Source organism: Salvia splendens, chromosome 7, assembly GCF_004379255.2.
Source record: "Salvia splendens isolate huo1 chromosome 7, SspV2, whole genome shotgun sequence".
NCBI classification, from domain to species: domain Eukaryota; kingdom Viridiplantae; phylum Streptophyta; class Magnoliopsida; order Lamiales; family Lamiaceae; genus Salvia; species Salvia splendens.
Genome location: NC_056038.1, coordinates 10,745,631 through 10,759,653, shown reverse-complemented (window position 1 = coordinate 10,759,653; position 14,023 = coordinate 10,745,631). Strand labels below are relative to the sequence as shown.

General features: G+C 41.8%; 2 protein-coding genes across 2 annotated transcripts; both read left to right on the top strand.

Annotated features, from left to right (window-relative positions):
* Nucleotides 1-5,099: 5,099 nt before the first annotated feature.
* LOC121741204 (putative late blight resistance protein homolog R1A-10) lies at nt 5,100-8,860 on the top strand. Its single transcript, XM_042133907.1, has 3 exons — nt 5,100-5,606; nt 6,291-8,532; nt 8,699-8,860. The coding sequence occupies exons 1-2, from the start codon at nt 5,193-5,195 to the stop codon at nt 8,517-8,519; spliced, it is 2,643 nt and encodes an 880-aa protein (XP_041989841.1). The 5' UTR covers nt 5,100-5,192; the 3' UTR covers nt 8,520-8,532; nt 8,699-8,860.
* Nucleotides 8,861-9,603: 743 nt separating this feature from the next.
* Nucleotides 9,604-11,263, top strand: LOC121741205 (40S ribosomal protein S20-2-like). The gene is made up of 4 exons (XM_042133908.1): nt 9,604-9,761; nt 9,852-9,986; nt 10,410-10,523; nt 11,035-11,263. Exons 2-4 carry the CDS (start codon nt 9,875-9,877, stop codon nt 11,175-11,177), a joined length of 369 nt encoding a protein of 122 aa, XP_041989842.1. The 5' UTR covers nt 9,604-9,761; nt 9,852-9,874; the 3' UTR covers nt 11,178-11,263.
* Nucleotides 11,264-14,023: the final 2,760 nt, after the last annotated feature.

Below are 14,023 nucleotides of genomic sequence, written 5' to 3'. Positions count from 1 at the left end.
GATACGAGTCCTTCTTTAGTTTAGATGTATTTTATCTTCCATATCTTTTATTTAGTTATCTTTTGATTCATAGCTATCTTTAGTTGTTTAATTTGTTTAGATATTATAGGGATTTAGCATATCCTTTTGTATCCACACATATTATAAATATGTGTGGAGTCTTTCATAATAGTTAGTCAATGAATATATGAATGATCGTTTATTTGGCTCAATTAATTGTGCATCAAGAAATTCTCTTTATCGCTGCCGACGAGAACCTCGCTCGCGCTCAGCAACCCTCCGCCGGAAGTCATCGCCGACCCAAATCTCTTGGGCGCTCGACGACGACGGCACTCGTTTCTTGATTGTGTTCGATATTTTGACGTTGAGGAAGGCATTCCTTAACAACTGGTGCTTTCATTGAGAGCTGACCCTCCCACCATCTCGAACCGAAGCTACACCGCTGCCCGACGGAAAACATTCCGCGCACAACAACTGCTTTGGTTGTCGAGTCCCGCCTGTCCGCCGAGCTCTAGCCGCAGGACAACACTACTTCTGCAACGCCGACGGGAAGGATTCCCGCGTGCCGCGTCGAAGTCAGACGATCATCATCCACCACAGCCACGCCTCAGTCCGTCAACATGTCATACGACTACGCCGGCTATCGCCGTCGTCAATACGACTTCCCTCAGGCCACACAGCCATTCCGTCCCTACCAGCCGGCCCAACCTCGCCGTGTAACCAGTTGGGACCCTCCGAGCAGCCGGGTGGAAGTAATCCGTCCGCCCTCGTGGCCTGATCCAGAATCACCCTACGTCTCACACCACTTGGATCCACCTGATCGTCGCCCACGACCGAGATACCAGCCCATCGGGTTCCGCGATCGCGCGCAAGACGCCTGGCCCCGACACCGCGGTGGCAACGTCGAGAGGGGTGGCCACCTATCTGATCGCGGAGATCATCAGACCCAATTAGGGTTTGATCGCTACCCGCCAACCGCAACGCAGCGGCACCGCCCAACGTGCTGGGACCCACCGGCTCAACAGCAGGACCGTGGCTACCCGACTGTTGACCGGCCCCGACGCTCTGAGACGTGCTGGGACCGACCTCGCCCTCGGGAGGAGGTGAGAGCGCGAGTCCAGCCCGCCTCCCACCAGCCCTGCTACTCCACTGAAAAGCCAACGTGGGACCTGTACAGTCAGCCCGCGCGTGTGACCAGTCAAACTCCAGAGCAGCCACACCTTCCGCTAATACAGGTCTCCCAAGCGGAGAAGTCAGAACGGTCCAGGTTGGGTCTCTGCTGGCACTGTCCCGAGAAATGGGTGAGGGGACATGTGTGTAAACAACGCATTCTATGTTATGCGGAGGATGAGGAGGAGTTTGAGGAAAACATTCAAGATGAGAATTTAGCCGAAGAGAAAACTGATAATACTCCCACGATAGTATTCGGTGGTGATGTTCCCAATGACGTTACCGATGTTCACAATGATGGCGCTCCTCTTGATGTTCCAAACAACGAGTCCCCTGGAGAGTTCGTCAAGAACAAAGGGATTGTCAACAACGACAATGAGTCACCGCAAGTGCTCGTTGGGGTATATGATGAGAAGATTGGTGAAAAGGAGGAGACATTGCTAGAAGATAAAGAGGAGGATGGTTCTATTGGTGAAGTGGAGAAGATAATCGCCTCACTCAATGTTGTTCAAGTGTCATCCAAAAATGTTGTTGGAAATTGTTGGGGCAAGAAAGGAGATGGTGCTTACACCGATTTGCCCGTGATTGCTTGTGTCTATGTGGATTTGAATGTCGGTAATGTTCCAAGTATGAATCATCGATCAACATCGCTCGACAAAGATGCCTGGTTGATCCCTCCGAGTAATGACATGCTATGGTTGGGCATTCTGGGAGGCATGGACAAGCTTTTCGATTTGGCAAGGAATTTTTCCGACAAAGTTGGGTCTCCTTTGTTGATTTTTTATGGAAGTGAAGAAGGGAGACGTTCATCTGTTCGGTGTGTGTTTGATCCAGGAGGAGTTGCCTCGCCGAAGCTTCTGCTTTCAACTCTCCTTTTTGTTTCGTGGTTCCCACCTTGAGGACAAGGTGGATTTTAACCGTGTGGGAGTTGATACGAACCTCTATTATTATTATTTAGTTTAGATATTATAGGGGTTTAGCATATCTTTTTCTATATCTTTGTTTTTTTGTTCATTAAGTCAGTAGCATTATAAATAGGATAGACTGTTATCTTTTTTATTCATTCAATCAATATATGAAATTATCATTCTTTTGGCTCAATTGAGTAGCAAACAAGAAACATCTCCTAAGGTTGCCGACGAGGCTGATCTCGCGCTCAACCGCCCCTTTTTGCCGTCCAAGTCACGACCCAACGTTGGGCGCTCGACAACGACGACATCTCGTTTCTTGATTTTGTGTGGAAATCGACATTAAGGAATTAGGTCCTTAACATTGTGCTGTGCGTTTGACTTGAAGCAGGAAGCTGTGTGTTTTATTCAGCGTAGACTGGTGTTTTGACGTGCTGTTGTACATCTTTATAACTTAATTATGGTGTTTGTGTAAGTTGACTTAAACATGTGTTAAAAGTTAAAACCCATGACATTCAGTAATACTCTGTACCTCTTCTTGGCTGCGGGGGCAGTATCTAGTGTTTGCTGAATCTGTGAAAATTGCGGATTAGCATCTCAATCTTGGCATCGGTGCTTCTTTTATTTTTTTTCATTGTTCGTTTCTCGTTTTTATACTACATGTTGAGTAAAGCTTAAAAAAATCAGTGGTCACACTAAATCACTATATAATTTATCAAGATCTAGAACAGATTGGCACTATTGGTTAAACCTTATTGAAGTCACCTTATTGATTTCTCATATTTGTATCTCTTACTAGATATACTTACAATCAAATTAATTTATTTCCTTTTCTTATATGACTAACCCAAATGACATAGTTTTATTTTGAAAAATTAAAATTAAAAAAATATTTCATACTCCTTTGCCCCATTAAAATAAGGACGTCAACACCGGTATGACAATGAAATTGGTAAAATATTAAAGAGATTTGAGTATTGTAAATGAAAAAAAGGCCATCTAGGATTGCAAGTTGGGTTACCATCGGGTTAACCTGATATCTATCTATCCTAATAAGGTCAAACCCTAACCCAATTTGAAATCATCGAGTTCTTATTGGATCACAACTCATTAAGTCGGTGTCATGTCGAAAATCATGTATATATGTCTTGAATTGATAATGTAGTACATACATCTAATTCTCTATTTTCGTATTCAATAGAATGATTTCATTCACGTCAGACAGGACCAGTTATCAATCTTACAACTTGTCAGTAATTATTCAAAATTTTAGAATAAGCTAAAATTTATTTTTCAAAGAATCTGCCTTTCATTAGACCATCCACAATAGCGCCCAGCCGACCGCCCAGCCGAGCGCCAGCACTAGGCGGTTCGCTGGGCGGTCTATTGCAGTCGCCCAGCGGACGAATGGAGAGAGAAACCGCGCAGCGCTGGGCGGTTTCGTGGCGCTGGGCGGTGCGCTGGGTGATCCGCTCGGCGCTATTGCAGCGCCCGGATCGCCCAGCGCACCGCCTAGCGCGAAATTTAAATTTTTTTTTCCGAAACACTATATATACGCGCTTTGCTCGTCATTTTCATTTGCACCACTTGTTTTAACGAGTACTCTATCTATCTTAATTTCTGTACAAGATCAACAACGGGAAATGGATCTCAACAACGAGCCTAGTTCCGGGAGTAGCGGGTCACAAACTCCGTCAATCCCCGTGGGAAGTGGATGGGGTCAGATGCCCGGGTACTACAACATGTACCCGTGGCAGCAGATGTTTTCCGGGATGCCAACGGGGGAGTCTGCCAGGGGGGTTTCCGGCGATACCGGGGTGGGCACCAACGGGATGGGCACCCGGGATGCAGATGATGCCCGGGGGGGTACCGCCGACACAGGGGACTCCGGGGGTCGTACCGGCTACACAATGGACTTCTGGGGGGTCCCCGGTGACGACGGGGGATGTCTATCGCCCCAGTTTTGATTTTTCGACTGGTTCTTCGCACACATCGACCCAAACGCCCTTGGGGTTTGATAGTTTCTCCTTAGATGACTTGGTGTTTGATACTATCGGAGCTCCGGAAACTCTCGTTCAAGGGGGGCAGAGCGGGGGCGTGGCGCCCCAAAGAAGAAGGGCAAGAAGAAGGTCGGTGAGTCGTCGCAGCCGGGTGAGGAGGAGGTACGGAGGAGGTGGACGGACGAGGAGAACGTCGCGCTCTGCAAGGCGTGGGTGAGTGTTTGCGACGATCCTCTCGTTTCGAACGAGCAGAGGATCGTCAACATGTGGGGCAAGATAGCAGCAACCTACAAGAGATTTTGCCCGGAGGGGAGGCCACGCAACGTGGAGGATTGCCGGAAGGCCTGGAACCGAATCAGGGTTGCGGTCTCCCGATTTTCGGGTTTGTACACCAACGCACTCCGCATGATGAGCTGTGGCCAAACGGAGGAGGACTGCAGGAGAATAGCGGAGAAAGCCTTCCCACTGAAGGGGGTATACAAGGACTTCACCTACTGGAACTGCTATCTTGTGCTGAACGAGTCCGAGAAGTTCCGAGTAGGTGTCGACTCTGACTGGCCGAAGAAACAACGACTGAACTACACCGGCGATTTCAGCGGCAGCAGCGGTGGTTCCCACGACCTCCTCGAGACGACGCAGGAGTTCCCCACGCCGCGTTCGGTCGGTGGCCGACCTCGCCCGATTGGGCGCAAGCGCGCTCAGCGGGAGGCGAGGGGGAACGCCGGGGCTTCCCAGGAGGTCCAGTCGGCATCCCCCCTTGGCCAATCTACCGAGGATCTCAAATTCTTCGCTCGCGCCCAAACGCGCGCTCAGTTGATCAAGACGATGGCCGAATGGCGGGTGGCGACGGAGGACGAGTTGGAGGCGGCACGGAGGGAGACCGGCGGCGGCGGCCGTGGTGGCGGCGGCGATGGTGGCGGCGATAAATAAATTATTTATCAAAGCCAAGTGGCTCATGTCATGACATACACAAGTAGACAGATATTATAATTCATTATTTAGTAAAGTACTTTCATATTGCAGACTGGTAAGTGTATTATTTGTGTTGTGATGTAGAAAGGTAAACGTGAGAGAGAGAGAGAGAGGAAGAGTCAACTAGTCAAGCGAGAGAGGAATGGCGGATGCAGCAGTGGAGTTCCTGCTGAACAATCTCAAGGAGCTTTTGCTGTACCACTCTCATCTCATCACTGATACTAAGCAGCAGATCGAGAGGTTGGACACAGATCTACGCCTATTCAACGCTTTTCTCAAGGATTCGATGAGAAAGCGGAGAAAGGATGATCGGACAAAGGAGCTTGTTAGAAACATTCGAGATGTTGTATATGAAGTGGAAGATGTGATCGACGCTTTCATTACTCAGGCCATGGAGAAAAAATCTACCTCTGCTTTCCTCAAATTTTGGAAGCCTTCGGTTAAGCTCCACGACATTGGAAAAAAGGTCGAGGAGGTCAGAGAAAAGGTCGACAAGGCCAGGGTTGACTTCGCTAACCTCTCCGTCCACGATCAGGACGACTATGAAAAACCTGAGGTCACTTTCTCTCTCCTCCCCTCCCCTCCCCTCTTTTAGTATTTCCATTTCTTCTTCCTTATCTTGCAAATTTTATTGCGTATATAAACTCAAATTTCAGTAAAGCAACATTTATTAGGGGAAACTTAAGAGCATAACCTAGCAATTTTTAGTCAAATATAAGAACATAACTTTATTATTAAGTGAGTCTAATGAATTAATTATATTGAAGATGGGTGCATATTTACATTGAAGAGTGGCATAATTTTATTAACTTAACGCATATTTCTAAATAATTTAACTAATAAAAATGAAATAATGAATTGAAATTCATATTCTAACAAGTTTTAAATAAATTATTAGTATTAATTATATTTTTAATAATTTGTGATATTACATACAACCTGATTTAATGCTATAAGTAGATAAATTATTGGAAGTGTCGGGGGATTAATGTGTAATTTAAATAAATATGCAGATAAGATTGTAAAATTATAAAAAGTAGGTTAATATGAAATATTCTTTTGGATTTGGTTTGGTGTAAGTGTGAAGGTTGGAATAAAATTATTGTTTGATGTGACATATATCGAAAAATGAGTTTGAGTTTGGGTTGGTATAAATGGCCTAAGATGTTGAATTTTTTATTTAGTAAAGGAAGATAGTAGAGTTTCTTGTATTTTAATAGAAATGAAACTTTTGAAATAGGCTCGGCCGCCAAGACAGAAAGACGTTGTGGGATTCAAAGACGTGACAGATGAACTAATAGAACGTCTGACGGGAGATACAGACTATTTTGATGTGGTTTCTCTGATTGGTATGTTTGGACTAGGCAAGACAACATTGGCATGGAAGATTTTCAACGATCCGGAGATACGCTACAAGTTTCCTTTCCGGATATGGCTTCCGATTTCTCAGGAGTTCTCAGATAAGGATATCTTTCTAGCCATTCTCAAAGAGTTCACTACTATAGATGATGAACTTCGTCAAAAAGACAGCATGCTGTTAGCCCCTATAGTTGCTGACTATCTTTCGAGAGCAAGTTTCTTGATCGTCTTTGATGATGTCTGGAGTCGGTCTGATTGGGAGAGACTCAAGGTTGCTATGCCTCAGAACAATAATAAGGGTAAAGTACTTATCACCAGTCGCATGGAGGATGTTGGCGTGTCTGCTAGTTGTCCCCAACACCCTACCAAGTTGCGTTTCTTTACTCAAGGTGAAAGTTGGGAGCTGCTCCGATTGGAAGCCCTCCACAAGCTGGACTGCCCTCCCGAATTGGTAAATGTCGGCCAACTGATTGCAAGAGATTGTGAGGGACTTCCTCTTGCAATAGTCGTCATTGGAGGCATCCTTTCCGCTAAGTTCTCAGCCAAGGATTTAACTGAAACGAGGAAAGCATGGGAGAAAGTATCCACGCGGGTGAATACATACCTTAGTGAGAAAGATCCTGCAAATCGCATGAAGAACTTTATATCTCTAAGTTATGATAGATTGCCTTACCACTTACGTGCATGCTTTCTTTATTTGGGAGTGTTTCCTGAAGATTATGAGATCACAGTTTCAAGATTGATCCGCATGTGGATTGGAGAAGGATTCATACAACAAAACAATGACTACAGCTTGGAAGAGGCTGGAGAGATGTATCTGGAGGATCTTATCAATAGAAACTTGGTCACAATCGAAAAGCTTAAACCTAATGGTAAGGTTAAAACATGCCGGATTCATGATGCCTTACGCGATTTCTGCAGAACTGAAGCTGGAAAAGAAAATGAAAATTTCTTTCAAGAAATCAAGCTTAACAGTGGGACTTGGGCACCTCCAATTTCTGACTTACATAACTTTCGACGTCTCTCTGTTCATTCTAACTGCTGGGACTTCATTGCTTTAAAACCTTCTGGTTATCGTGTCCGCTCATTTGTCTGTTTTTGCAAAGATGAACTGATCTTGTCAGCGGATCACATTCCACACCTCTTGGGAGCTTTCAAACTTCTCAGAGTCTTGGATGTTAAACCCATCAAACTCATCAAAATTACCAATGACATGTACCAGTTGGTTCATGTGAGGTATATTGCCTTGTCGACCGATATGTCCATCCTTCCTTCGAAATTCAGCCAGCTTTGGAATTTACAGACTCTTACAGTCGACACAACATCTCGCACTCTTGAAGTTAAAGCAGATATATGGAGATTGACTCAGCTAAGGCATTTCAAGACAAATGCGTCTGCTAGCTTACCCGAGCCGAGTAAGAATAGTAAACATGGCGCAGAGCTTCAAACACTCAGCACAATCTCAGTGGAGAGCTGCACGGCAAAGCTTCTTGAACATGCTTCCAATCTAAAGAAATTAGGCATTCGTGGGCGACTTGCCTTGCTTCTTGAAGGAAAGATTGGTTCCTTCGATAGCGTGGGGAAAATGAAATATCTTGAACAGCTGAAGCTAGTGAATGATGTGCATCCTAAGCCACCTATAGATGGTCAACTACACTGCCTTCCTCAGCCTTATCAATTCCCTTCTAAACTAAAGAGCCTCACACTAGTTGGGACTTTCCTCACTTGGAATTTTATGTATGTCCTTGGGTTGCTGGAGACTCTGGAGGTGTTGAAGCTAAAACATAAGGCATTTATGGGGAATACCTGGAGTGCAACTGATGGAGGTTTTCGACGTCTTGAATTCTTGCACATTGAGCAGACGGATTTAGCTGTTTGGGAGGCTTCATCACATCATTTCCCTAGACTCAGAGCCCTTGTGCTTAAGAACTGTGAGAAGCTTATTGCCATTCCGATTGGGCTGGCTGATGTAGCAAGCTTCCAGATGTTGGAGCTGTTCGTTTGTAAACCTGCAGCTGCGTCTGCCAATAAAATTCACGAGGCCAAGAAGAAGGAGGCACATGCTAATGGCTCTGTATTCAAGCTCTCCATTTTCCCACCTACTGATTGATCAATCTTAACAGGTAACTTATCTTTTCAACTCTTGAGACCAACCGAATCTTTTGATATTAACTTGAGTTCTAATGTTAATTGCATTTTACATTTTAATCTTCTTATCAGCTGCCACAATAATGTAATTAAAAATTCATTTATAATTTCTTGTCACCTCTAAGAATTTTGAGTTTGCAGGGGTGCCATGCTATGCTACAGTCTGGTTTGCTTGAAGAATTTCGTGTAAGACTTTAATCTGTTTCAAGTCCAAAATGTTGCACAATCTTGTTCATTTGAATTTGATTATTTGTGTTGAAAACTTGGTCGTGTTGGATGAAATCTCTTTTTATTTTTGTGTTAGCAGAAGATTGTTTATTCCTTATTTCTCATCATACTTTAATCAAGCATCATAAGAATGAAAACTGATCTGTCTTGCAAACATGATATTCGAATAGAAAAAAAGTGCTGCAAGAATGTAACAATAACCATGCACGGTATAGTTTGTGAAATCTCGAGGATTTTTTGGATAGGAATCATGTTATTAATTCATTCGAATAAAATAGGATTAGAAAACTAGGTATGAATGTGTCACAGATCCATTATACATATACTGATACTGCAATGTAAAACCACACCCATTGTAAGTTCTAAATAAATCAAAGAGCAAAACTGCAATATCCAAAACTTTAATTAATATCTAAACAACATTGTCAAATCAAAGAAAAAAATTCTTGGAATATATGTGTCATGCCGAAATTCATAATTTGCCCAGTCACAGACTGCATCTTTAGTGCTCACATACTCTTCTAGGCAATTCCATAGCCTAGGCCACGAGAGTGCTTGCAGTCGTTGAGTCACTGCAAAACAAGAAGATTTGTGAAAAAGTTGCAAATGATGCATGGCTTATATTTAGAGACATGGATATAACATGCCAAGACACTGGAACAATGGTACTATGTTTGGTCTGGATGTTCGAGGTTTGGTTTGGTGCAATTGGCATATATGTGAAACAATTATCCATTCAATAAAAGGCCAGGCTTTCAGTTGAATTCCAAAACAGAAGCCCATCATGATAAGCGATATTGGTCTTAAACTCGAATAAAAAAAATAAAAATAAAAATAAAAAATAAAAAATAAAAAATAGAATCAAAGGTATGGTCTCAAACCCTAGATTTATAAACACACCCAACACTTAATCTCGCCTCAGTTTGGAGCAGTCGACAGTTTCCTCCGCCTCCCGCCGTCGCGCTCCATTCCTCAGGTACGGATCTCATCGGCTGTGTTAATTAATGTGATGCTATCTCCAAAAGGTTTAATTTTCTCCTTCTGCGTCTTTTTGCTCTTCTGTCAGAACAAAGAAGCCCCGAGTAAATTATGGCGTTCGCAGCGATGAAACCAACAAAGCTAGGGCTAGAGGAGCCCCAGGAGCAGGTTCACAAGATCCGGATTACTCTTTCTTCCAAGAACGTGAAGAATTTGGAGAAAGGTACAGTTATTTTGTTGCAATTCTTAATTTTTGTGTCTACTGCTCTGTTTCAACGATTATGGAATATTCAATTTGTTATTTTCCGTATGTATTCACTAATGTAGAGATCATATGTTTTATTATATACGTTACTAGGGCTTAGATAATGGTTTGATTTTTTTGATTTATGCATTATAGATGGTCAGAATTGAACCCCATGAACTCTGTCTCTTTTCAAGAGGTGAAGTCCACTGATTTGCTAAAAGTTTGTCTGTTGTGTTATTTTTGGTGTGCTATTTATTTGTAATTTACTATGGACACTGAACTCTTAGCTTAATCAATCTTATTAGTGTGTCTTTGGCTTTATATACCATGTTTCATCAGTGAAGATTTTTGCTCCATTTAATTGATATACAATGGAATTGATGATGAGTGTTGCGACAGTGTGTGCCGATCTAGTACGTGGTGCCAAGGACAAAAGGCTCAGAGTCAAGGGACCAGTGAGGATGCCCACTAAGGTTCTCAAGATTACTACTAGGAAGTCTCCCTGTGGTGAAGGTAAAAACTTTTTTCTTGCTGTCTTGAATTTCTGTTGAATGCATATTGGTGTGGTTTTAGGCTTTGTATTAGTATATTGTGGACAGATATCCATTTTCTCATTTTAAAGCAATTTCTATTAGTATGTTTGCTTTTTTTTCAAATCTGTTCCTTTGGTTTCACTAGTCTGACTTGTTAGATTGTAAAGCTTGTATTTTGTCATAGTTCCAGATTTCAGTAATTATAAGTTTAAGTAAAATGTTAATCCTCTAAAATTAGATCATAACCTTGAGTGAATCTTCTCATGAATCAAATTTTGTTAGTCCTTTAAAATTCTTATTCTAGCAATGTGACTTTCTTCACTTTGAAATGATTACACAATCTATACTTTTCAATAGTACAAATTGGATTATTTTACTTTTTCATTGGAATATTTGAATCATTTTCTTGTGATGTCCTAGTGAACTATGATTAGTAATTGAGCTATCTATCTTGATATGATGAGCTAACTTTCTTGATTTTGTTTATTTAGGTACCAACACCTTCGATAGGTTTGAGCTTAGGGTTCACAAGCGAGTGATAGACCTTTTCAGCTCCCCTGACGTCGTGAAGCAGATTACCTCAATTACCATCGAACCTGGTGTAGAGGTTGAGGTTACAATAGCAGATTCTTAGATATCTTGTTTGCCTATTTCTGCTTTTTATCATTATGTTTCGAACCAAAAATTCTTGAGAAGATATAATGGGGCAAGTTTGTCATACGTGTTCTTTTAGCTGTTTGCAATTTTGAATTACCAAGATTGCTTTATTATTTTGAGTACTTTTGAATTGTTGAGATATTGACTTCAGTTAATGTGACAGCACTGGAAACTAGTTGATTTTGGGACCTGTTGCATGTCCTTGTTGAAATCACGTCTAGTAATCTTGTGCTACCTCAGCCGCATGCGAGCAGACACTTTTTTTTAGTTCGTCTCACAAGAATTTAGTTTTGGAAAATCTTTTCTCAGGTGTGACTCATTCTCCACTGCCAATACTTCGATATTATTTTCTTTTAATTTCTCTTACTTTATTAATTGTGTATTAAAACTTGTGTTTAACTAAAAGTGCATTATCTTATGGGACGAAGAGAGGATAATAGATTGTGAAATGAAGTTTGAATTCTGAAATATTTAGCGTGCAAATGTGTTATACTTTATCTATATTCAGTTGGATGAGTTTTTGATGATTGGAAATCTGAATGGATCATATAAAATTATAATCGTCAACCAAGGAGCATATCATATCTTCTTTTTTGTGATTGTATCATTACCTATGCTACTACTCATTGTCTTTAACTGCTTAACGTAACGTTCAGGGGAATTATTCGGTCACAAAGGAATTCCTAAACTTTTAACATCTAACTTTAATTAAAAAACAAAGAATTTTTCTAGCTAATCTATGGAAAACTTGAAAGTGCCTTGCACATTTAAATTTGGTTTGTAGACAACATATTCCATAGTATATGAATAATTTTGAGAAAAGAATTAGTGTGTTATTTCGTACAACTTGCTAAAATCTAGTATCAATAAAATTATACCGCGAATCCCTCTTCGTGCAGTGAATGGATTGGGATAGCATGTTTATGACCGTAAAACTATTGTAAGAGCATCTCCCATCATTTATATTAAATTCAGATTCATTTTAGTATAATGTCACATTAAATAGTGAATTTATCTCAGCTATTTATATTAAATTCAAATTTATAAGAATATATATTTTTTACTTTAAAATTTTGAAATTGGGTTTGTTTTAGAGCATTCATAATAGTGTGGACATCTCAATAGCCTAGCACTAGGACTAACCAAAAACACCTCCTGTCACGTCACTAGAACTAACCATTGCACTGCCGCATCACTAGGACTAACCACTGCACAATAATAGCCTAGCGCTAGGACTAGCCGACGCCGTAGCTAATAAAACAAATTGAAAAATACGATTAATTCATTTTAATTGTTGGTGTTTATCAAATATACAAAAAATGAAGTGCAATGAGTTGCAAATATTGAATATAAATAAAAAAATAAAAAATCGGGACGTTTGTGCTCTTGTCCAGCGGCCAGACCATGGAGGACGTTAAGAAATTGTCGCTCCAGCAGTTCCCCTGCCCAGGGTGTTCGACCAGTTTAAATACTGGGACTCCAATGTGGTGCTGATGGATTCCAGCAAGTTTCGTGTTGGGGTTGCTGCTGGCTAGCGGAAGCGAACGAAGCTCAATGTTTGCGGCGTGTACAGCAGCAGTGGTGGTTCCCAAGACCTCCCCGACGATGCCGACGATACCCCTCCACCAGTTCCCCGCTGTCGTCGCCCGGTTGGGCAAAAGAAGGTAATGCGGATGTCTTGGGGAGCCTCTAGCGGGCCCCGGAGGTCCAATCTGCAGCTCCCAGTGCCGAGCCCAGTCCTGCTCTCGCCATCCTTGCGCGCATGCAACAGTAGAGGAACTTGTTCGAGGTCATACATGAGTGGAAAGCGGCAACGGACCCCTTGCACGAGGAGATAATGCAGAGCCTCATGATCGATATGAGGCGCGGTTTGGGGATCCCACCCCCCGTCGGGGGTGCCACTGGGGGAGCCTCTGGGGATTCCGATGCCGCCGGGACTGGCGAAGGGGACGGCGAGGAGTGAGATGGAGGCAGCGTGTGTCGAAGCTTTGGGATTTTTTTTGTTTAAATATGCATTTTTTAAAAATTTAAATATGTATTTTTTAAAAATAAAATGGTTGCACTTTTTTCCGTATCCGTGTTGAATTTTTAATTCCGTATTTGTGAATTTATGAATTTGTTTTATTGGCTAGGCTGTTGGTTAGTCCTAGTGCTAGGCTATTATTGTGCAGTGGTTAATCCTAGTCATATGGCAGTGCAGTGGTTAATCCTAATGACGTGACTTGAGATATTTTTAGTTAGTTCTAGTGCTAGGCTATTTGGATGTTTATGTTATCGTGGATGCTCTTAGTTTTCAATTTTTATGGAATGAGAAATTATTCGAGAGAAGAGACCCCACCCCTTACTATGGATAGGCCCCATTTTTTCAGTCTTTTTGCAGTTGTAATTATAGAGTTCAACGCCAATCACTCCAATATTCCACAACACAATATCAGTTTCTTCTGTAATTTACTACAACTATCATATACTCACTCCCCATTCTCCTGTGTTTCCCCTTTAATACGTTAATATTTTTCTTCATTTTCTCATATTTCCAAATTCTAATGAACATGAGATTAAAAAAGAAAGTGAGACCTACTAAAAAGTACTCCCTCCGTTCCAAGGAAGATGATCCCTTCTTAGGACGGCACGGGATTTTATGCATGCTAATTTTATAGTATTTAAAAAAGGAGTGGGAAAATTGTTGGAAGTTTAAAAGTATGAGAGATAAATAAAGTAAGAGAGATAAAATGTTGTTGATGTTTAAAAGTAGGAGAGATGCAAAAAGTAAGTGAGAGAAAAGGTTGTTGGGAGTTTAAAAGTAGGAGAGATGAATAAAGTAAG

Bases quoted from the DNA above. Each gene is read 5' to 3' on its own strand.
- LOC121741204 (XM_042133907.1), top strand. From the start codon at position 5,193: ATGGCGGATGCAGCAGTGGAGTTCCTGCTGAACAATCTCAAGGAGCTT. The intron at 5,607-6,290 runs GTCACTTTCTCT...CTTTTGAAATAG, and splicing joins ACGACTATGAAAAACCTGAG to GCTCGGCCGCCAAGACAGAA.
- LOC121741205 (XM_042133908.1), top strand. From the start codon at position 9,875: ATGGCGTTCGCAGCGATGAAACCAACAAAGCTAGGGCTAGAGGAGCCC. The intron at 9,987-10,409 runs GTACAGTTATTT...GTGTTGCGACAG, and splicing joins CGTGAAGAATTTGGAGAAAG to TGTGTGCCGATCTAGTACGT. The intron at 10,524-11,034 runs GTAAAAACTTTT...TTGTTTATTTAG, and splicing joins GAAGTCTCCCTGTGGTGAAG to GTACCAACACCTTCGATAGG.